The 23,878-nt window shown below is 37.0% G+C and overlaps 1 protein-coding gene across 7 annotated transcripts in view; it reads left to right on the forward strand.

Moving 5' to 3' along the window:
- The window catches only part of AUTS2 (activator of transcription and developmental regulator AUTS2), a 1,212,852-nt gene that overhangs the window by 510,024 nt on the left and 678,950 nt on the right, over positions 1 to 23,878 (forward strand). For all 7 annotated transcript variants that reach the window (XM_081558012.1, XM_081558014.1, XM_081558015.1 and 4 more), the window contains exon 3: positions 11,374 to 11,475. In XM_081558012.1, coding sequence (XP_081414138.1) covers positions 11,374 to 11,475 — 102 coding nt within the window. The remainder of the gene's footprint in view (positions 1 to 11,373; positions 11,476 to 23,878) is intronic.

Raw genomic sequence — 23,878 nt, forward strand, 5'->3', positions numbered from 1 at the left:
AGGGGCTACTTTGTAGGCCAGTAGAGTGACCTTTGTCATTACTCTTACTTTTTTATAGGAGCTCTCTGGCTCTTGAGAGAGATGCATGGAAATAGTGGGCAAAGGCACAAACTGGATATCAGATAGGAAGGTATTGTTTTAATCCAGGTAAGAGAAGATGGCAGTTTTAAACAGTGTAGTAACTGTAGAGGGAAAGATTTAAGCCTTGGCCAAAGGTCAAGTTGCTGTTGATAACAATTAGACACATCAAGGATATTACTTTAGTTGTTACAAGTTTGAGATTCCTGTTACACTTCTAAGTGAATTTGAAGATGCAGCTGGTCTGAAGAGACTAAAATTTTGGGAAGAGATTGAGGCAAATGAATCATCATCAGCACATAGGTAGTATTTGAAAACATGACACTGGATGAGATCATCAAGGGTAGTGATTATAGACAGAAAAAAGAAGAGGCCCAAGGACAAAACCTTGGGGAACCTAATGTTAAGATGTATAAGAAATGGCCAGAGGAGGTAGGAGGAAAAGCAGGAGTGAAGCAAAGTGCTTTTAGGATGATCAGTTGTGTTGGATGCTACTGTAGCTACTGATGCTTCCTGTAGATAGATCAGTAAGATGGAGACTCACAGTGACTGCTAGGCTTAGCATTTGTAGGTAATTAATGATTGGCACTTCCTTTCAATCAAGGCAGGATGGACTCTCGCCCTCTGGCCTGCTCTGGTCCTCAAGCCATCCCCTTCCCAGAGTTCAAAGGACTACCACCCTACATTCCACTTGGATCCCACTGCTCCCCCTCTTATAGCATGCTTACTAGTTACCTGGGACTTCAGAAGTCTTAGCCCACATACTCTCAATCTGGTTTTCACAGTCTTTTTCCTAGGTCTGTCTGCCTGAAAGCAGGCTGCGCCACAGCCATGCATGTGGCCAGACCTGAGTTGGGGGCACTGCTCGTGGTAGTTGGGTAAAGTGAGCAGTGTGGATGGAAACTGGAGGTTGGACTGGAAAGTTACCCCGTGAGCAGGTGTGGCTTTTGAGATGTGGGAGAGAACTACAGATGGGAAGAGAAGGACACTAGACCACAGGCTGGTTGTTCTGCACTGCCACGTTCTGTCAAGAAACTTTGAGGCATATAGAAGTCTAAAGTAAAACCTGACCTTCAGTGTCATTGTGAACATTCATTTAAGCAAGGTCAGTGGATAAGATATTTTATTTAATACTCTATTAGCTTGATTTACAAGTTTCAACTATTTAGACTTAACCATTTTTGATTCTTTTGTCCAGAGATCTGAAGATGCTTCTGATAGCTATTTTTATTGAGCTAGACACGAGCAATTTCATCACATGTTGAGGCCAAATGCCTCATTGGAATGGGTTAAACAGAGAATGGGAGGAGGAAAATGAGAGATACTGAATAAAATGTTTTTAAGAATTATTTTGTGAGGAGAATCTTGAAAAGGTAGCTGGGTTTCTTTGTTTTGTCTTGATTCATTGTCTTCTAAGGTGGAAACGATAATAAATGGAATGTTTGTACTCTAAAGAAAAGACTTAGTTTGTTGGCACTGCCATAAGAAAATGCTATATAGTGGGTGGCTTAAACCAGAAATTAATTTTCTCACAGTTGTAGAGACTAGAAGTCCAAGGTGAAGATATTGGCAGGTTTTCTTTCTTCTAGGGCCTTTCTTCTTCCCTATAGAGGAGGCCATCCTCTCACCTCGCCCTCACATGGCCTGTTCTCTCTGCATGTGTATATCTCATGCCTCCCTATGTCACAGTCTCATCTTCTTGTAAGGACACCAATCTGATTCAATTAGAGCCCACCCTAATGACCTCATTTTAACTTAATTACAGTTTTAAAGTCGCTATCTTCAAATAAGTCACATTCTGAAGTAATGAAAGTTATGGTTTCAATATATGAATTTGGGGTGGACACATTGGAAAAGACTGTGATGCTGGGAAAGATTGAAGGCAAAAGGAGAAGAGGGCGACAGGATGAGATGGTTGGATGGCATCATTGACTGAGTGGACATGAGTTTGAGCATATTCCTGGAGACAGTGAAGGACCTGGAAACGTGGTATGCTGCAGTCCATGGGGTCGCAAAGAGTCGGACATGACTAAGCTAGTGAACAACAACAACAACAACAATTAAGTGTAGGGATTTCAAATACTCTAGAATATGTGTGTGTGGAACCCATACCACCTATGAAAAGTGACTATGGCTTCTCAAAAGAGTAGTGTTTCCTAAACAAGTTCATTTCTGTCCTCCTTGAGGTAATGTAGCCTAGCCTAGCCTAATGCAGCCTACTCAGTAATTAGTACACGTTTGATGATATGGACTGAATTCTCTCAGCTCACCCCCTACCCAGTTCAAACTCATATGTTTAAGCCTGAACCCTCAATTTATTTGGAGTAAGGCAGTAATTAAGGTTAAATGAGGTCATAAGAGGATATGATTAATGTCCTTTATTAAAAGAGTGATTGGAAAGACAGTTCTCTTTCTTCCCTCCATACGAGGACACAGAGAGATGATGACTGTCTGTAAGACAGGAAGAGAGCTCTTACCAGAAACTGACCATGCTGGAACGGCCTTCATCTTGTTCTTAAATTTCTGGCCTCCAGCAATGAGAAAATTTCTGTTGTTTAAGCCATCAGTCTGGTATTTTGTTATGGCAACCTGAGTAAACTAAGACATTAAGATACACATGGCTGAGTAATATTCCATTGTGTATATGTACCACATATACATAAGCTTCCTTATCTATTTGTCTGCTGATGGGCATCTATGTTGCTTCCATGTCCTGGCTATTATAAACAGTGCTGCGATGAACAATGGGGTACACGTGTCTCTTTCAATTCTGGTTTCCTCGGTGTGTACGCCTAGCAGTGGGATTGCTGTGTCAGCCATTAAAAACAATACATTCGAATCAGTACTAATGAGGTGGATGAAACTGGAGCCTATTATACAGAGTGAAGTAAGCCAGAAAGAAAAACACCAATACAGTATACTAACACATATATATGGTATTTAGTCATTAGGTAAAGATAACCCTGTATGCGAGACATCAGAAGAGACACAGCTAAATAGAACAGTATTATGGACTCTATGGGAGAGGGCGAGGGCGGGATGATATGGGAGAATGGCATGGAAGAATGTAAATTATCATATGTGAAACGAATCGCCAGTCCAGGTTCAATGAATGATACAAGGTGCTCGGGGCTGGTGCACCGGGATGACCCAGAGGGATGGGATGGGGAGGGAGGTGGAAGGGGGGTTCTGGGAGGGGAAAACATGTACACCCATGGTGGATTCATGTCAGTGTATGGCAAAACAAATAAAAAATATATATAATAAATAAAAAATAATTAAAAAAAAAAAGGGAATGGCAAAAAAAAAAAAAAAAGATACACATGGATATCAGCATTCAAAGAAACAAATAAGGAGAGAGCAGAATATCTAAACAGATATTTCTCCAGAGAAGATACACAGATAACCAACAGGTAAATGAAAAGATGCTCAACGTCACTAATTATTAGAGAAATGCAAATCAGAACTACAATGAGGTATCACCTCACGCCAGTCAGAACGGCCATTCACAAAGTCTCCAAATACTAAATACTGGAAAGGGTGTGGTGAAGAAGGAAACTTTCCTACATTGTTGGTGGACATGTCAACTGGTACAACCACCGAGATTCCTTAAAAAACTAAAAAAAGAGTGGGTATATGTATAACTGATGCACTTTGTTGTACACTTCAAACTAACACAACATTGTGAATCAACTATACTCCAATAAAAAAGAAAAACTAAAAACTGAACTACCATATGATCCAGCAGTACCACTCTTAGGGATTTATCTGGAAAAGAGAAAATTCTAATTTGAAAAGATAACATGTATTCTTGTGTTCATAGCAGCACTATTTACTCACTAACCAAATGATATTGTCTCAGAAATTCTTTTCAGTAATCAAAATCTCACTACCAGAAGTCTAGAAACTATACCAAAGCAGTCAAACATCCCTTCATCAAATTATTTTTGTGTTGCATATGTTTATTGTGGATTTCTGAACCTATATGAAAACAGATTTATCTTTCACTCCACAGTCATACTTAAGGAATGCCAAATAGACAGGCTTTTCCCTTTAATCTCATTCTTGTACATTATTTTTCCCCCAGATAGTTTAGACTTCTTTTTTGATAGGAAATGAAAAGTCAGGTTGTTATCATGCCTTTTGTCAACATAATTCAACTTGGAAATAGTACCCAGGTTCTAGATACAGATTTGATTTATATATGAGCCCTGATTTTTACACTTCCATTCCCTTTCCTTCACATTATTAAGTTATGAAGAGATAGTATCATAATAGCCTCTTGGCCAAATCATAGAGTGGAGTTATGATTCTCTGGAGAAGCCATAGGACATTATTAAGTTTTGTTGTTTGGGTTGCATTTGTCTGTTGGAAGAATATCAAAGTTGGTTAAGTTGCTCTTAATTGCTTTTTGTTTATATTTGAGACTACATAGTTAGATTGATCTTAGCTTATTTTCTACTCTTTATTTGATTAACTTTCAATTTTTTATATTGCTGTGAAGTCCACTGAATCTGTTTAAATTTGGATACTATATGTGATTGTCCAGTGTAAGTACTTCAGTAGTTTCTCTTTTTTCAGGCAAATAACACAATCTTAATGTTATTATCTATGGAATACCTTAAGTATTTATTTGGGTACATCAGTGACAAAGAGAAATGACACTCAAAAATCCAGGCATATCCAAGAACCCTGTTTATGATGCATGGACTGAGGCAGTTTCTCCTTTTGTCTTTGGAAACTGATTTTAATAGGCAAGATTCCAAGATGACCCTCCAGATACACCCCCTGTTTACTCCCATGATTAGATTTTTATATGGACGGTTGACTTGAAGAAAGAGAATTGTGTTCTTTTGCTTCATTAGTCTGATTTAATCAGGTAAGTCTTCAACCAGGGAACTCTTTTCTGGAATAAAAGATGAAATTCATGAAACTTCTTGTTGTTTAGTCACCAAGTTGTGTCCAACTCTTTTGCAACCCCCATGGACTGTATTCTGCCAGGGTCCTCTGTCCATGAGATTTCCCAGGCAGGAATACTGGAGTGGGCTGCCATTTCCTTCTCCAGGGTATCTTTCTGACCTAGGGATTTAACCTGCAGCTCCTGCATTGGTCAGTGATTCTATACCACTGGGCCACCCAGGAAACACTGATGGATTCTTATCTTTTTGAAATAAACTTCTCTATTAAAATATTAATTATATATAGCATTATATTTTCATTATATGTGATGAAATTTATTCATTATCAGTCTAATATATTAACAGAGATGTACCACCATCACCATACTACAATTTTTAAACTTGACCATCACCTCAAAAATTTCCCTTGTACCCATTTGAAAATTGGTGGGTTCTTACATTCTTTTGCAAAATTCATTAGAATTTGGGGGCTATTTTTTGTTTATTGTTAAGTTGAATTTGTTGCCTTTCATCAGAGTTTTGCAGCTTTTTAAAATTAAGATCATCCTGTAGATCTCTTTGTTTTGTTACTATCAGATTTGGGCACAGATTAGCTTTACTATTTTTTTTTTCCAAGCTCTGGATAAAATTTTGTTAAAATTTTTTAAAAATTAAAGCTAGTTTAGTATGATTTTTGTTGATATCAACAGAAAATTAGGTTTACTATTTAATTTAGAATATTTTCATTATCACATTTTTGTAATGATTATCATATTATTATTACATTGTATTGGCACAGTATTATTATGCTATTTCTGGGTTTTGATCTCTTTATTCTTAGATATATAAGAAGTATATCTCTTTTATATTTATGGGCTTTTCTCCCAATTTTACTTTAATTTATTAATTGTATAATATTTAAGCTTCCAATTCATTATGTAGTGTTTATTTTTGTAATCTCCTTTCTCTAATCTTCCCCACTGTTGATTTTCTTGTTGTATTACTTTTTGTTCTCTGTAGTTAGGCTGTTTATTTCTGTTACTTCCAATCTGGTAGAAAATACATAAGTTAAGCTCTAGCACAGAATTAACAGATCTTGTTAAATGTTTTATTTATGTATTTATAATTTTCACTTTCTTAATTTATAAGTGCTGTTTGTTATTTTTTCTATGAATCAGTTACAATTGTGGAGAGAATTTTTTATTATCTTTATATTGAATAAAAATCTCTGGGTAATATGGATATTCAGTTTAAAATGTCATTAATTTTAATACCTTGATATTCTGTGTAGCCTACTCCATCTTCAGTTTGTGGTAAAGTCCCCTGGATGCTCTGGAAGATGTGGTCTAATAAGTTACCTAATTTAATATGTATTGCTTGAGTCAAACTGAGTTCTGTAACATAACCCCTGGGTCCCTTTCTGTTGTTTTATTTTCTTAGTGTAAGTAGCATGCTAAAGTTTTCTAACTCCCGTTGATTTCCTTTGTATAAAGAACAGAAGTGTAAAAGGTAAATATTATACCTTTTATTGATATAATATGATTATCTTTGGCATATGACTTTAGCCATTTATTTCTAATATTTTGTCTTTTTTTCTCTTTTAAAATTTAGGAGTGCTTTATGACCAACAAATACATTTTTTTTTTTTTTTTTTACTTTACCTAATACATACTAGATATCCTTGCCTTTAAAAAAAAATGGGAGCTTAATCCATGTATGTTATTGTTATAATAACCGATATACTTAACCACATGCTTGCTTTCTTGCTATTTCCCTTATTTTTTTCCATTTCTGTTAATTATGATTTTTATTCTTTTACATTTGATAGTAACTTAGAAAGCAAATTTAACTTTAGTATTTAAATTTTACTAGTGATTAATTTCATGATTATGAAATCCTTAAAATTCTTTCTCTAACTGTTGAAAACAATAACAGTATAACTTCTGATTCTGTGATCCCAGAGAAATTTCACACAAATTCCTTGCACTACCCTAGTTTCCAGAATTTAATTTTTGTTTCTGTCACATGTTATTATTATGCATTTAAAAGTACAGTATTTATTTCTTAAGAACAAGTTTTTTCTATTCAACTTTGTAATTTTGTTTGTACTAGTCATTTCCCGCTAGCTTGTTTTGATGTGTCCAACCTTTTCATTAAGTTATTTACTTTGGTTCTGTGCCTCTCCTCTGAAATACCTTTTAAAGCCTAAGAAATAAAACAGTCAAATGCCACTCAATCTATGAAACTTTCTCCACTTGGGGACAGTTTTATATGGGAAAAATAAAACACCACTTTTATGAGATTAAATACTCACTATTTTGATGTTAATGGAGCCATATTTTAAAATATCATTGAACAGGAGATTTGGTGCTTATTGGCACCTTCAAGAAATGTATTACATTGTTCATTTAGGTCTCTGCAGGAATACCCAGCAGTCCAAGATTAAGATTTATGGTGCTTTGAGGAACCAAAACTGGAGTAGGAGATTACTTTCAGCTGTTCTTGTGCATGGCACTGCGTAAGTCACATCAGTCTTCTAGAGTTCTAGGCATAGGTATCTTCTCACATACTTCATCCCTTTGTGGGTTTTGTTTGAAGGGTTAATGACACCTTCTGAACATCTTGCATCTTGTTGGAACTCTCCATACACACACTGAAAAGAATGGCACAGCCTGGCTCACAAATTTTGCCAGATGTGCATAGAATTGCTCCACCTTCCCTCAGTCCAGGGCAATGGAACTCTGTTACATGTTCATTAGCCATAATAAAACCATATATCGTTATTTTCCTAATTAGTCATTAATAATAGTTAACTCTGTGATGACAACACACTTTCAGAGCATGGTAAATATACTGCTGACTATGAAATCTAATGAAAGCACGCTGGCTTCTTACATTTTACAAAAGATGATAATCCTGCTTGACAGTATTACAGCCACTCATGATAGATGCTAGCTTCCTTTCACTTTTTTTTTTTTCCTAGTTCTGATTCTTAAACTATATTATACCTAATGGTATAATATACTCTCTCAAAGAGTCAGACACGACTGAGCGACTGAACTGAATTGAACTGATACCTAATGGGTAGAAACTTCTAAAACTAGAGTGAATTGTAGTAATTTTTAAATAAGTGAGGTCCTTAGATATCTAAAGACTGATGGTAAAAAATTTCATTGCATCATTTATAGCAGAAACTTTCTTATAACAGAGCTGCTGTGAATGCTAGGAGAAATCAATGCATGCAGATTCATTTTTCTTAGGTCTTTAAATGTTTAAGCCAGCACCTGGCCTTTGTAATGTCTCTTGGTTGTAGGTAATAGCTGGGAATTTCAGGTGAAGGATTACAACTCCTGAGTTAGTTATGCTACCCCGAATGATCCATTGGATGTGGTTGAAAATGCCAGTCTTAAATGTATTCATGGGATTAGGAAGGAATACTTCTTTGCCTGAAATCTTGTGGTTTAGCTTTAGTACTTACTGTAGTCAGTCTATATCTTTGAAATATTGAGCTGTCTGACAGCTTAAAATCCTAAGTTTCCTTTAAACTTGAGCCTGGCTTTGGAGGTGAAAGGGGTAGTATAGGGGTGGATTTTATGTAAGGCTCTCTGAAGAGAATTCACTGAAGTGCTTTTGCTGGCAGGACATAAGGAAGGCTAGTAAGCTGCTTCCTCTGAGTTTTTCTTGGGTTTTGCTCTTAGCCTAGATCAACATTCAGTCAGATAATTTACATCAGGGCCACTGGGGTTTCTTGTTGGACCTTGTTGAAGTCATCCTTTTCCTTCCATGAAGAAACGTGGAAGAGACCCAAATGGAAAGTCCAGATTTTCTTAAGCCATTTGAGCATTAGGAAAAGTCTTAATTTTCTTATTCTCTGAGTTCCAAGTTTGATGTTTATTTCTCCTCTAAGTTGGAGGACTTAGTTTTTATAAACATTATTTGATCAAATGTTACCTAATAAGATTTCTTTGTGAATACAGTTAGTTACCACAGATGTTTTGAAAATAAATTCTATGGGAGAATACTGGTCTACCACAGAATCATTATTTCCAGGTTAAATGTAAACATTTAAGCAAGCACTATGAAGTACAATGAAGATAGCAATAGGCAGTGGAGACATGGGGTTAGTCCTCAATCTGTTCCCTAATTCTGAGCAGATTTCCTTTATTCGTTTTTTTTTTTTTTTTTTCCATTCCACACATTGGAGTTAGTTTTACCTGCCTCTACTTAACTCAGAGATCCAGTGAGATAAGAGTTCTGACATTGTTTATGAATTACACTCCACACACAGATTTTATCATCAGTGTAAATATATTTAATGCAGGCCTTTTAAAACGATAAAATATATCACAATTATAAAAGGCGTTCAGTGAAAAATGAGATGCTTGCTAGACTTTGAAGGCATATGTCAAAAAATAAATATATAGAAAAAGAACGCTTTAAAGACCATGGTGGAAGAGATAATATCTGAGCTTCAAAAAAAACTTTGACCTGAAAAGTGCAGAGAGAATGAGAGTGAGCATTCCAGACTGAGAAAATCTAGTGTGAAAAAGTACAGACCAGGAATGGACATGACGTGTTCAGGAAATTGAAAGGAATTGATGTTCATTTTAGGTTAAATTTCCCTTTATTACAAGTATAAAAATGAAAACTTGAAAAGAATGACAGTATTCTGAACTTTTATTCCATAGTAATAAGAAAAGGCTCATATAGCTTGCATCGGAATTAACTTAGAATTAGCAGATTTAACAGTAACTTAGGAGGAAACTAAGTACTTAAGGGCTCAGGAGGATACAGAATAAAATTAGGATCATTTTTCTTGGTTCCATTAGAGAAGACTTCCTGGAAAAAGGGATTTTAGAAGGAAGTGATAAAAGTGGATTTGTAGAAATGTTGAAATAAAAAAAGAGAATGCCTTTTACATAGTGGGGATTTGGGAATAGCTGATTAGATGGTATGACCAAAAGTCAGGTCTGAACTATAGTCTTTTAAGAGGCACATTAAAGCTACAGGGAATGCTGATTTGATTTCATTCTCCATTCATCTTGGTTCACCTTCCCCCGTGGTCCCAGAGCCACATGAAAACCTGCAGCCAGGAGGTTTGGTACCTGTTACCTGTTGTGCTCTCTGAAGTTCCCTGCTACCCAGAAATAAGGGGCTTGGGTTCTGCTTGATATTTCCCATTTTCCGCCCCATGCCCCCCTCTACTGTTTCTTCCTTTTTCCTCACAAAAGAAGTTTTTTCTTAAATTTCCAATAAGATTCCTGATCATTTCCTAGCCTGTTGGTTTCCCTGCCTTTTCTTTTTGACACTTTTCTCTCATAAAGAGTATCTTTCTCTCTTCCTTTCAGCCATAGGAACTTAATCTTCTTTTACAATCCAAGACTTCAGAAATTACCTTTCCTCCTAACATCACTGGCTCGTTTCTGGTTTTCGTTTAGCATGTATGTATTTCCTAGTGTTACTGTATCTGTTTATCCTGCTCTATCTTTCTCTTGCTAGAGTGAGCACATTGTAAAGGGGCTGTGTGTTGTAACTTGCATAACATTGCTTGGGTTCTCTGCAAACGTGGTTGGTGATAACATCACAGACTAATGGTCCATGTGAATTTGACTCAGTCTTATATAGACTCACGGTTTGCTGTTCTGTGTGTTTGTTAATTTTGAATGGAAAATCAGATCTGGGTAAATGGGTCCAACATCCTGAACGTGAAAATCAGGGCCAGTAAATGTGTAGAAACTGGTAACGTAGCTTTGTAAAGATATTAAACAGCAGAGACTGTTTAAGTTGTTCAGTAAGCACCATATCTCTAGTTTTTACTTCCAGGCTCAGATGTTATACTTCATACATAGTTGTTGAATGGATGCTGGCTTAATTTACGTAAGCTGTAGGTCTTAATTTGGTATTTTAAAATATCTTTAGAATATTATCTTGAAAAACAGAGTCATTGTCTCCCTAGTGGTTAAAGGATAATATAAAGAATCTCATCATTTTCTCTTAGGAAAAGAAAAACTTGTTTTTTGTCCTGTTGTTTCTTTTTTTTTCTCCAGAAGAGGACAGAGAAAATAAGATGGAAAACATAGTTGGTGAAACCTGGATTGGAAAAATCTCAGGGAAGATTACCCTCCAAGATTCATGTTAGACTTTTCAAGTGTTTATTTAAGGCTTGCTCAGGTCTTTTATCTACATTGACATTTTATGCTACATGTTTCACTTATCTTATCCTCCACATTTCTTTCTACAGCAGCTTGCCTGGCCCTATTCAGAAGCTGAGAAAAATGCTAAAGATCAGGACCTTAAATTGTTCATTTTTGACAAGGCTTAAAGAATAAGGGTGAAGGAGCAGTTGTGTGAGGTGACCACTGACACTTTTCTTTTTTCTCTTTTCTTTTTCCTTCAGCTCAAGCCAGGGCAGCACAGCTGCAGGGACAGTGACAGTGAAAGCGCCAGTGGAGAATCCAAAGGCTTCCACAGGAGCAGCTCTCGGGAAAGGCTCAGCGACGTAAGTTAAAAAAAAACAAACTAAAACCACCAGACCACACATCCCTTGAGTCCAGTTTCAGTTCACCAGCACATCCCTTCACATCATTTTGTAAATATCCAAGCATTTATCCTCTCTTGGCAGACAAATATTTGACCCTTGCTTTATAGTGTCATCCTGTTTTCTAGTTTGACTTAAAATGTGTTTTAAAGAATTATAAGGTTGGTTGGGCGTATCTGTCAGCTTAGAGACAATAGATTACAAAAGGAAGTGATAATACTTTTTAGTATCAGTGTTGCAAATGAACTAGTCTGGCAGTGCTGCAACTGGGAGATGACATATTTAAATGTGGGCCTTTTGTCATTTCTTCACCTGTGAGATCAGTAACAGCCCCTTTCTTTCATGTTATTCCTGTTTGAAGGGATGAGTAACCCACCGCTTACTTGGCAAGTGAAGGAATTAAAATTTCCCTCTGATTTCTAGAGGAAACCCTGCCGTGAGCACACACCACATGCCTCTTAAGGGGGTCTGTCAGCCTTCCAGACCTGTTCTAACCACTCTCCAGCCCCCTGTGCACCAGCAAGGCAGGGAACCACTTCTGCCTTCCTGGGGTCGTCTCACACCCGTCCCTAATGTGTCGTAGAACAGGATCCTTGACGCATCTTTGCACCTGAGAGCAACATTTTAAAACTTTCCTTTAAAATAGATCGAGTAGGGGGAAAATTTTATGTGTGATAACAAGAAAGGAATACTAACAGATTGAGACAGTATTCTTTTTTTCTTACCAATCTGTTTGATTTATTTGCAGAAACTTTTAATAGAGGAAGAAAATAATTCTACTGTTACTAAAAAAAATACTTTGGGTAACCATTGAAGAGCATTCCCAGAAGTAACACCATTTTACCTTTTGTGATTAGCATACTCAATTTGAGAAATTTCCGTTTCTTTTCTTTTTTCTCTTCTTGTCTCTTCTCATCACTTCTTTCCCTCTCCCTCTCCCCGCCTTCCCTCATCTTTCTTTCTTTCCTTTCATCCTTTCTTTTTTTCCAAAAGCAACAGATTACCCTTCAGTCACCACAGGTGGTGAGTTCAGGATTCTAACCATCGTTCTTTTTCTTTTTAATTAATTAATTAATTTAATTCATATGGGCTTCCCTGGTAGCTTCGCTGGTAAAGAATCTGCCTGCAATACAGGAAACCCCAGTTTGATTCCTGGGGAAGATCCCCTGGAGAAGGGATAGGCTCCTCACTCCAGTATTCTTGAGCTTCCTTGGTGGCTCAGACAGCAAAGAATCCACCTGCGATGCTGGAGACCTAGGTTCGATCCCTGGGCTGGGAAGATCCCCTGGAGGAGGGCATGGCAAGCCACTCTGGTATTCTTTCCTGGAGAATCCCCATGGATGGAGGGACCTGGCGGGCTACAGTCCATGGGGTCACAAAAAGTTGGACACAACTGAGCAACGAACACAGCACGGCAGCATATAATTAATATACGATACTACGTGTGTTTCAGGTGTACAACATAGTGATTGGATATTTTTTATACATTATGAAATGATCACCACAATAATCCATCTTTCATGTATCACAATACAAATTTGTTATGGTATCATTGACTGTATTCTCTATGGGTTCATTATATCCCGGTGATATATTTATTTTATAACTGGAAGTTTATACTTCTTAATTCCCTTTACTGATTTTGTCTGTCTGTCCTCCCACAATCACCTCTCTCCTCTTTGACAACCACTTGTTTGTTCTCCATGTCTATGCAGCTGTTTCTGTTTTGTTTGTTCATTTGCTTTGTTTTGTAGATTCCATGTATAAGTGAAATCATACGGTACTCATTTTCTCTGTCTATTTCACTTAGCATAGTATCCTTCAGTTTATCTATGTTGCTGCCACTGAAAAGATTTCATTCTTTTTTATGGCTGAGTTGTCTTCCTTTGTATGTGTGCGTCAGTGTATAGTATTTTCTTTATTCATTTAGCTGATGATGAACATTTAGGTTGCTTTCGTATCTTGGCTGTTGTAAATGGTGCAATGAGTGGAGGGGTACATTTTTTTTTTTTTTTTTTTTTGATTTACTGTTTCTGTTGAAGTAGAAGTAGAATTGCTGGATCATATGGTAGTTCTATTTTTAGTTTTGTGAGTAATCTTCATACTATTTTCCACAGTGGCTGCACAGATTCACATTCTCAACAGCCACGCACAGTGATTCCCTTTTTGTCCACCTTCTCACCAATACTTGTTGTTTCTTGTCTTTTTGATACCAGCCATTCTAACGGGTGTGAGGTGATAATCTCACTGTGGTTTTGATTTTCATTTCCCTGATGATTAGTAATGTTAACATTTTTCGTGTGCTTATTGGCCATCTGTATGTCTTTGTTGAAAAATCCCTGTTTAGGTGCTCTACGTATTTTTTAATCAGGTTGTTTATTTTTTTGACATTGAGTTCTATGAGTTCTTCATACATTTTGGGTAGCAGCCCCTTATCAGAAATATCATTTGCAAATATCTTCTCCAAATCAGTGTTTTTTGTTTTGTTGGTAGTTTCCTTTGCTGTTCAAAAAGCTTTTTAGTTTTATATAGTCCCATTTGTTTATTTTTGCTTTTGTTGCCCTTTCCTGAGGAAGTATATCCAAAAAAAATTGGTAAGACTAATGTCAAAGAAATTACTGCCTGTGATTTTTTTTTTTTCTAGGAATACTATGCTTTCAGGTCTTATATTTAAGTTTTTAATCCATTTTGAGCTTATTTTTCTATATAATATGAGAAAGTGGTACACTTTCATTCATTTGCATGTGGCTGTCCAATTTTCGAAACACTATGTGTTAAAGATACTCTCTTTTCCCTATCATATATTCTTGCTCCTTTGTCATAGATCAATAGACCATATGAGCATTGGTTTATTTCTGTGATCTCTATTCTGTTTCATTGACCCACGTGTCTGTTTGTGTGCCAATACCATAGTGTTTTGATTACGATAGCTTTGTAGTATAGTGTCAAGTCTGGGAGCCTGATACTTTCAACTTTGTTGTACTTTCTCAAGATTGCTTTGGCTTAAAAATGAGACAGCATTCAGAATCTCTGAGTTTCAAGAAGCAGTAGAATTAGATTGTATCATAAAGAACAAAAACCTTCCCCTTTTGTTTTCCTCTTTTTTAATTCTCTAAAGTAGTTTTCTTGATTATGCTGTACAAGATGATCCAGTGTATTATAGGAAAAAATATTATGGCTTATTTTTTCTTTAAAAAATAGAAATTAAGCTTTACTAATATTCAATCTAATAAGTAGGGAGTAGTTCTTATACATAATTCATAAACAGGTATCTTAGGGGTGTGTACTCAAAGCTTTTTACTGTACGTTTCTCTGTCAGCCAATTTGGGCAACCCTAAAACACAGACATCTTCCTGTACCTCTCAGGAAAGGTTGTTGGATTTAGGGTTACATTTGATATTATGGACTATTAAATTCTTGAGCTTCCTGGGTGGCTCAGTGATAAAGAATCCACCTTCCAGTTAAGGAGCCACAGGTTTGATCCTTGGGTTGGGAAGGTGCCCTAGAGAGTAAATAGCCACCCACTCTGGTATTCTTGCCTGAGAAATGCCATGGGCAGAAGAGCCCGAGTCAAACATGACCTAGTGACTGAGCACACAAGCAAATGTGTGCAAGAATTAAGTGGGATAAACAAAAAGTATAATATTTTTGCCAAACTCTTAATATCTTAGTTATAATTACCTCTTCTTTTAATATGGTGTAGTATCAAATATATAAATAAAGAATACTCAGTCTTTTACTGTGAGTATGGATATATATATGCAAGAATATTTCATTGTGTTTATATGTTTCATTAAGTTTGTGGTAGGACTGTAAATTATAATAATAAAGCTATATCTATTTCTTATCTAATTTGTTAACAATACTTAATGCTTAAATAAATGTTCTGAGATTTTGTTGTGCTTTTAATACAAGATAATATTGACTCTGGAAATTATTCCAGGATTAGTTAATCATAATTTCATCACAGAGTAGAGAAATGAAAGCACAGTAGGTCAAGGGACAAGAACACCGGATTGTATAGTTATTGAGATCTTTTTTACTGGTTTCCCTGAACTTGTTTCCCTTTTGATCAAAAGAAATTGACAAAAGATATTCTGTGATCATGGATAGAAATACTGAAAATTGTTAGGATATCAATACCCTTCAAAGCAATCTACAGAATCAGTGCAATGTCTGTGAAAATTCCAACATCCTTTTTTGCAAAAGTGGAAAATCAGACACTCATAATCATATGAAATGGCATGAAGCCCTTAAACGTCAACACAGTATTGAAATAAAACAAGTTTGGGAGAGTCACACTTCCCAATTTCAAAACTTACTACAAAGCTACAGTAATCGAAGCTGTGTGGTACTAGAGTTAGTGTAAGCATATGGACCAATGTAATAGAATTGAGAGTTCAGAAATAAACTCATACATCTATAGCAAAGTAATTTTTAACATGAGTTTTACATCCATTCAGTTGGGAAAGAATTTTCTCTTCAACAGATGGTGCTGGGACAACTGAGTTTTCCCATGCAAAAGAATGAATTTGGACCCCTACATCACACCATGAACAAAAATACTCAAAATGAATAAGTGACCTAAATGTAAGGGCTAGAACCATGAAATTCTTACAGGAAAATGTGTGTAAATCTTCTTGACCTTGAATTTGCAGTGGATTTTTAGATATGACATCAAAAGCACAAGTAGCTAGAGAGAAAATACATAAGTGGGACTTCATCAAAATTAAAAACTTCTGTGCATCAATGGGTAGTGTCAAGAAAATTAAAAGAAAACCTAAAGAGTGGGAGGAAATTATCTGCAAATCATATAATTGATAAATGTTTAATACCCAGAATATGTAAAGACTACAACAAAAAGACAAACAACTGAATTTAATAATGGGCAAAGGACTTAAGCAGATATTTATGCAAAGAAGATACACAAATAACCAGTAAGCCCATGAAAGATGCTCATCATTACAGTGATTGGGGAAATGCAAATCAAAACCAGAATGAGATACTACTTTACAGCTACTAGAATAGTTATACTTTCAAAGAAAGGAAAATAGCAAGTGTTGGCAAGAAAACTCTCATACATGCTGGTGGAAATATAAAATGATGAATCCACTGTGGAAAACAGCTTGGCATTCCTCAAAAAGCTAAACAGAATTACCATACACACCACCCATTCTCCTTTTAGGTATATACTCAAACACCAGGTCCTCAAAGAGATACTTACATGCCAGTTTTCACTGCAGCATCATTTATAGTAACCAAAAGATGGAAACATCCCAAGAGTTCATCAGCAGGTAAATGGATGAACAAAAAGTGGCATATATGCACATGGGAGTATTAGCCATAAAAAAGAATGAAGTTCAAGTCTTGAAAGCATTATGCTCAGTGGAAGAATCTAGACATAAAAAGACAAATATTTTCTGATGCCTCTTATGTGAAGTATCTAGAATATGCAAGTTCCTAGAGGCAGAAAGTAGAATGGGAGTTTCCAGGGACCTGTGGTAGGAGTAGGGAAATGTGAAAGATGAGAGTTATGGTTTAACTGTAACAAAGTTTCTGTTTGTGGTGAGGAAATAGTTTTGGAAATAGATGGTTTTGATGGTTGCATAGCATTATGATGTAATTAATGCCACTGAATTGTACACTTAAAATTAGTTGAAATATTGCATTATATATATATTTATGTGTGTGTGTGTGTGTGTGTGTGTATATATTTACCATAGTAAAAAAGTTTTTAAAAATACTAGGGCTGTAACAATCCTGTCAATCTTGTGTCAGGTCAGTCTGTGATATACTTTGGGTTTATGTTGCTTATTATTAAAATTCATTCTTCTTGCAGCACTATTAAAAGATGAAAGAAGGAGAAATGACACACATGAAAAAAGAAAAGGGAAGAAAAAGAAGTAGGTGGCTTTCAGTGAAATGTTTCAAAACCTCCAGTCACTTATTTCCTTCACATGAATAGATGTGAAGTTGCAGAGCCTTACCTCAGGGCCATTGCAATCTGAAATCTTTAAGATGAATGCCTTTGACAAATCAAGTCACAAAATGACTGTTTTGGATATGAGGGCAATGTCTACCCCCATGATATTTTAAAGAATAAAGATACTTCCATTTTTTTTTCTTAGAGGGGAACTAGTAATTAATTACTTTAATGACTATCAGAAAATGAGGAGATAAGAGTCAAAGACCACTACTAGTTTTTGTTTGCTAAAATATCTCCTTCTTGCTCCTCACCATGCTTATGCTTTCATTACTTTCTCAAACATGTGGAAACTAGTTATCGCTGTTTCAAAGTTCATATTCTACTAACTGTGTCATTTGGGTCATTTTTGAGTCTGTTTCTATTGATTGGCTTTTTTCCTCATTATAGATTGTATTTTCTGGCTTTTGTCTGTGGCTGACTTTTTTTTTTTTAAGATGCCAAATATTGGGAATTTTTTTGTTTTTGATGAGTGCTGGATATTTTTGGTTTTCATAAATATTCTTGAGCTTTTTTCTGGGATACAATTATGCCACTTGGAAATAATATTTTTATTTCTTCTGAGGTTTGCTTTTATGCTTTTCTGGGTGGAACATCCAGAACAACCTTTAGGACAAAGCTTGTTTTTCCCCAGTGCTGAAGACTCTGCCTAGTTCCTGATGTGGACAAGGTTTTTCCACTCTGGCTGGTGGGGGTGCCAGTTATCCCCTGCCCTCTGTGACTCTGGCAGTCATTCTGCCTGCTCCTTCCCGGTGGTCATGCTCCTTCCCTTGGGTACTTTGTCCCATGGATGTGCTGATACGGACTCGGGTGATTACGAGAGGGAAGATGTCTCCAGGTTTCCTACGTCTATCACCGTGAACCTGCCTTTTCTCCCATCCTCTGCTTTGCAAATTTCAGCTGACTTGGCTTCTTCTGACTGTCAGCTCTACCTTCTCAACTCGGGGATTCTTCTGGGATCAACCTGGGTTACCCCCAGCCACCCTACACCCTACACCCTACACCCTATAGCATGAAAACTCTCCAGGGAATATGCTGGGGCAGTTGTAAGAATTATTTTGTTTTCTTTCTGTCTCTTAAAGATCACTACACTCCTATTGCCCAGTTTCTTAAAAAGTTTGTTTTTTTTTTTTCCACACATTTGTCTAGTTGTTTTAGTTACTTAAAGTGGGAGAGTGAATTTAATCCCTCTTAGTTTACAATGCCCACTCTAGATTTTAAGCTGAGATGAAATTCTCTTTCAGTCTTCCACTCACTTGAATGATACTTTTAGAAGCTTTGGAAGTTGAGACTTACCTCAAGTGCCTCTAATAAAGATAACTATGTTATTCCAGCTTTATTTCTTTTTCAATTGGACAAGCAAAAAGATTAAGAAAAAAGAATTCCAGTGTGGCTGGAGAATTTGACTCATGGGTAAAGCTCAAAAACCAAATGTGCTTGCCATTTCCAAATTATGTATCCCCACAGTACATTGCCAGGAGGGAATAATAGTCTACAGGGACTCTCACATTGTCCACATCAAGGAGAAACAGTAACTTGTTTAGATTAGTCACTAAGGAAAAAGTTAAGGGGAATAATTGACTATATAAATATTCATGATGAGTTATTCAGAGGGGAAAGTATTGCTTCTAACTTAAACAGAATTTTGTAACTGAGGAAGTTGTCAAAAGTCTTGAGATAAACTTACTTAAAGACTTAATACATAGAACAAAACCTCAAATTTTGAAGTGATCATGGGCATTTGTTACAAACAGACCAAGTTTTAATAGTTAGCTTACTATGTATTATCCATGTGACCTTGAGCAAAAAACTTGATCTTTCCAAGCTTTGGTTTCTTATTCTGCGAAATGGGGGTCATTTTGTCTACCTTGTAAGGTTTCTTTTAAAAATTACCTGGTACCATGTGTTTGAATTACTTTTAACAGTTCTTGGCACATTGACTGTGCTCAAAAATATTTATTCCCTTCTTTTACATCAGATTTATACTTACCGTAGGAGCCTTTTCTAAACTTTCTGATTTGAATTCCCTTGTAGCTGTCAGTTCCACAACACCTGCTTGTCTCAATCATGACAAACACCATTTTCCTCTCAGTTTAAGTCTTCATTATATTCTGTTTTCTCAAACCTGAACTCTTTTATTTCCCTGTCTCCATACTGGATCTCAGAGCTACTACCTTCAAATTTGAACTCTTTTCCTTCCTCTTAGTTAACCTGTTTACGTAGTCACTCTCCTATTTCTGAGGAAGCATTTGGCTATGATTATTTTCACCTTTATGACTGATACTCAAATGCCCTTATCATTTCTTACATAGATGTTTCCTGTCGCCTCGCAATGATAGAGTCTGACCCACCTCTGTTTCCTTTGCCCTGTTATTCTACAAAGCTTCCACAGTTGCTGTTGTTTTTTAAAAATATTTATTTACTTATCTTCTTTTTTTTTTTTATTTTTTTTATTTTATAAATTTATTTATTTTAGTTGGGGGCTAATTACTTTACAATATTGTAATAGTTTTTGCCATACATTGACATGAATCAGCCATGGGTTTACATGTGTTCCCCTTCCTGGACCCCCCACCCACCTCCCTCCCCATCCCATCCCTCTGGGTCATCCCATTGCCCCGGCCCTGAGCCCTTGTCTCATGCATCGAACATGGAATGGTGTTCTGTTTCACATACGATAATATACATGTTTCAATGCTATTCTCCCAGAACGTCCCACCCTCACCTTCTCCCTCAGAGTCCATAAAATTGTTCCATGCATCTGTGTCTCTTATTCTGACTCGCATATAGGGTTATCGTTACCATCTTTCAAATTCCATATATATGCATTAGTATACTGTATTGTTGTTTTTCTTTCTGGCTTACTTCACTCTGTATAATGGGCTCCGGTTTCATCCATCTCAGTAGAACCGATTCAAATGTATTTTTTTTAATGGCTGAGTAATATTCCATTGTGTATATGTACCACAGCTTCCTCATCCATTCGTCTGCTGATGGACATCTAGGTTGCTTCCATGTCCTGGCTATTGTAAACAGTGCTGCGATGAACATTGGGGTACACATGTCTCTTTCAATTCTGGTTTCCTCGGTGTATATGCCCAGCAGTGGGATTGCTGGGTCATATGGCAGTTCTATTCCCAGTTTTTTAAGGAATCTCCACACTGTTCTCCATAGTGGCTGTACTAGTTTGCATTCCCACCAACAGTGTAAGAGGGTTCCCTTTTCTCCACACCCTCTCCAGCATTTATTGCTTGTAGACTTTTGGATAGCAGCCATTCTGACTGGTGTGAAATGATACCTCATTGTGGTTTTGATTTGCATTTCTCTAATAATGAGTGATGTTGAGCATCTTTTCATGTGTTTGTTAGCCATCTGTATGTCTTCTTTGGAGAAATGTCTGTTTAGTTCTTTGGCCCATCTTCTTAGTTGGCTGCACCAGGTCTTGGTTTTGGCATGCAGTCTTAGTCATTCATGTGGGATCTAGTTCCCTAATAAAGGATTGAACCTGAGCCCCCTGCCTTGAGAACATGGAGTCCCAGCCACTGGGCTGGGAAAGTCCCAACAGATGTTTTTCTGAGAGTCAGAACTCACTATTAAACTGTCTTGTTTAAGATCCTGTGGACGAAGTCCCACACTCCCGAGGCTATTAGCAGAATCTCCCACTAGGATGTATGAAGCTACCTCTTCATCCTCCTTTTCTTCCTCTACTTCCCTATGGTTTGTACCTTTACTTGTTTCTTCTGGAGTACTCTTTTCTTTTTTTTTTTTTTTTTTCTTCTGTGGCCCAATGTCACATCTAGCAAACTCTTCCTGCCACTACCCTGTGGAAATAAACTCCTTTAATGCTTTATTCAGATAACCACATGGATGTGACTAATTTCTCTCTGAAAGAATTTGAGGTCAGGATTTTAATTGTGAAAAAGCAGACAAAATTTCATACTTTCAAAATGTTCAAGATGTTGAAAGAATTGAAACATTTCAAGTTTGATGAAAAGGGAATTCTCATAACTATTATGCAATACAGTAATCTTATTGTTCTGTAGCTCTGTAGTCCAATTATTACCACAGTTGATGCGTTTTTTTCTACTGCTTCTTGAGATGTCCCTACTCCTATCTCAAATCTCCCCAGTTTTGGGGTTTTTATTGGTTTGTCTATCCCACTGTGTCAACACCCATCCATCTATGCAAGCATCTGTCCTAGCCTCCTTTCTTCCCACCCAGTACCCAAACCTTTATTGCTAGGTTTACTAGTTACTTTTAAGGAACAAACAGTCACAGTCCACACCATCAGTGAACTTCCCTATATTTAAGTAGAAAATCTAATCCAGACCTGTTACAGACTCTTGGTATTCTGTCTCTCCTTTCTTTTCTTTTTCTATTTTTGCCATATTTTCATTTTCTCTACCATTTTGTTTATGTCCTTTGCATTTCCTGTATCATATTTTTATGTGTTTTCTTGGATACACCAGTGATTCGATTGTCCAGGAATATTTATCTAATACCTTCTAAGTGTCAGGTGTAGTTCTGGACACTTGAGGTTGAGTGGGGAACAAGATGAAACCTTTGGCCTCATGAAGCTTTTACTCTATTGAGGGAGGCAAACAGCAAACCTGAGAGCAAACAATAACATTATTTTTGATGTAATATGTTTTATGAAGTAAAGCAGTAGTGGGGGGTGGCAGGGTGTTGCCACTTTAACTGGAGTAATTGAATTAGTCCTTTTTGTTCTGGTGATGTTTGAACTGAAGCCTGAATGATGAAAGGAGGGAAGAAGTTTAGGCAAGATGAGTGACGGGATCACGGCCTTGACTCAGGAGTAAGCCTGGCATGTTTAAGTGCGAGGGGTGGGGGAAGCCTTTGTGGCTAGAGCAGAGGTAATGTATACAGGAGCTGATCACATGATATTTTCTAGTTCATAGTAAGGAGGCTATAGATTCTCTTAGTTTGCTGGGCGACTGTAATGCATGATCACAAACCAGAAAGCTTAAAACAATAAATTTATTATTATCTAGTAATTTTTAAGGCTAGAGGTCCAGCATTAAGTGTTGGCAGGGCCATGATTTCTCTGAAGTCTCAAAAAGGAGTCCTTCCTTTGGTCTGCTGGCTTCTGGTTGCTTCTTACAATCCTTGGTGATACTTGGTTTATAACGACATCACTTCAATGTGTGCCTCTAGTCACGTGGGCTTTTACTCTATTTGTAGCTCCATATGTCTGATTTCCTTACAAGGAGAGCAGTCTTTGGATTTAGGGTCCACCTAAATCCAGTATGACCTCAACTTAATTGCACCTGCAAAGTTCCTGTTTCCAAACAAGGTCATTTATATCAGTCAGGGTTCTCAAGAGAAACAGCCAATGAAATGTATGCTACTGCTAAGTTGCTTCAGTCGTGTCCAACTCTGTGCGATCCCATAGACGGCAGCCCACCAGGCTCCACCATCCCTGGGATTCTCCAGGCAAGAATACTGGAGTGGGTTGCCATTTCCTTCTCCAGTGCATGAACGGAAAAAGTGAAAGTGAAGTCGCTCAGTCGTGTCCGACTCTTGGAGACCCCATGGACTGTAGCCTACCAGGCTCCTCTGTCCATGGGATTTTCCAGGCAAGAGTACTGGAGTGGGGTGCCATTGCCTTCTCCGATAAAATGTATAGACTTAAACAATTATGGAGGTTCACAAGTCTCAAAATGTGCAGTCAGCAAGCTAGAGACCCAGGAGAGCTGATGGTTAGTTCCAGTCTGAGCCACAAAGTCTGAGAACCAGAAAGAATGGAAGGCTTGGCACCCCAGAAAAGTCTGTGTGTCAGTCTGAGTCTGAAAGTGGGGAAAAAAAAAACTTTCACTTTGAAGGCTGAGTCAAGGGAATTCCCTCTTAATTTAAGTACAGCCATCCCTTTTGTTCTATTAAACTGATTGGATGAGGCCCACCTACATTATGCTTTACTTAATGTTTGCTTTACTCATTCTGTTGGTTTAAATGTTAAACTCATCCAAAAACACCCTCAGGGTAACACCCAGACTAACATTTGAGCAGATATCTGGTTACCCAGTGGTACAATCAAGTCAATGCATAAAATTAACCCTCACAATTCTTAGGTTCCAGGAAGGCCCTGTAATTTTAGTGGGGCACTATTTAACCTACCATATAAGTTAGTATTTAAAAAGCCTCTCAGAAGTGTTAGAAGGAACGTTGTGATTTTTACTTTAAAATGTTTACTTTTCCTTTTATGTGAAGAGCTACAGATAAAAATGAGAGCAAGAATGAAATTAGGGGGAAAGCCAGAAAGCTGCTGAATAGAGATGAGAGCTGGTAACAACTTGAAATGGATTATAACAGGTTGAAAATTGAATTTGGAAGTGACTGTTTCCACCCGTGATGTTTTTTCAA

Source organism: Giraffa tippelskirchi, chromosome 13, assembly GCF_054371585.1.
Source record: "Giraffa tippelskirchi isolate mGirTip1 chromosome 13, T2T-mGirTip1v1.2.pri, whole genome shotgun sequence".
Lineage (NCBI taxonomy): Eukaryota > Metazoa > Chordata > Mammalia > Artiodactyla > Giraffidae > Giraffa > Giraffa tippelskirchi.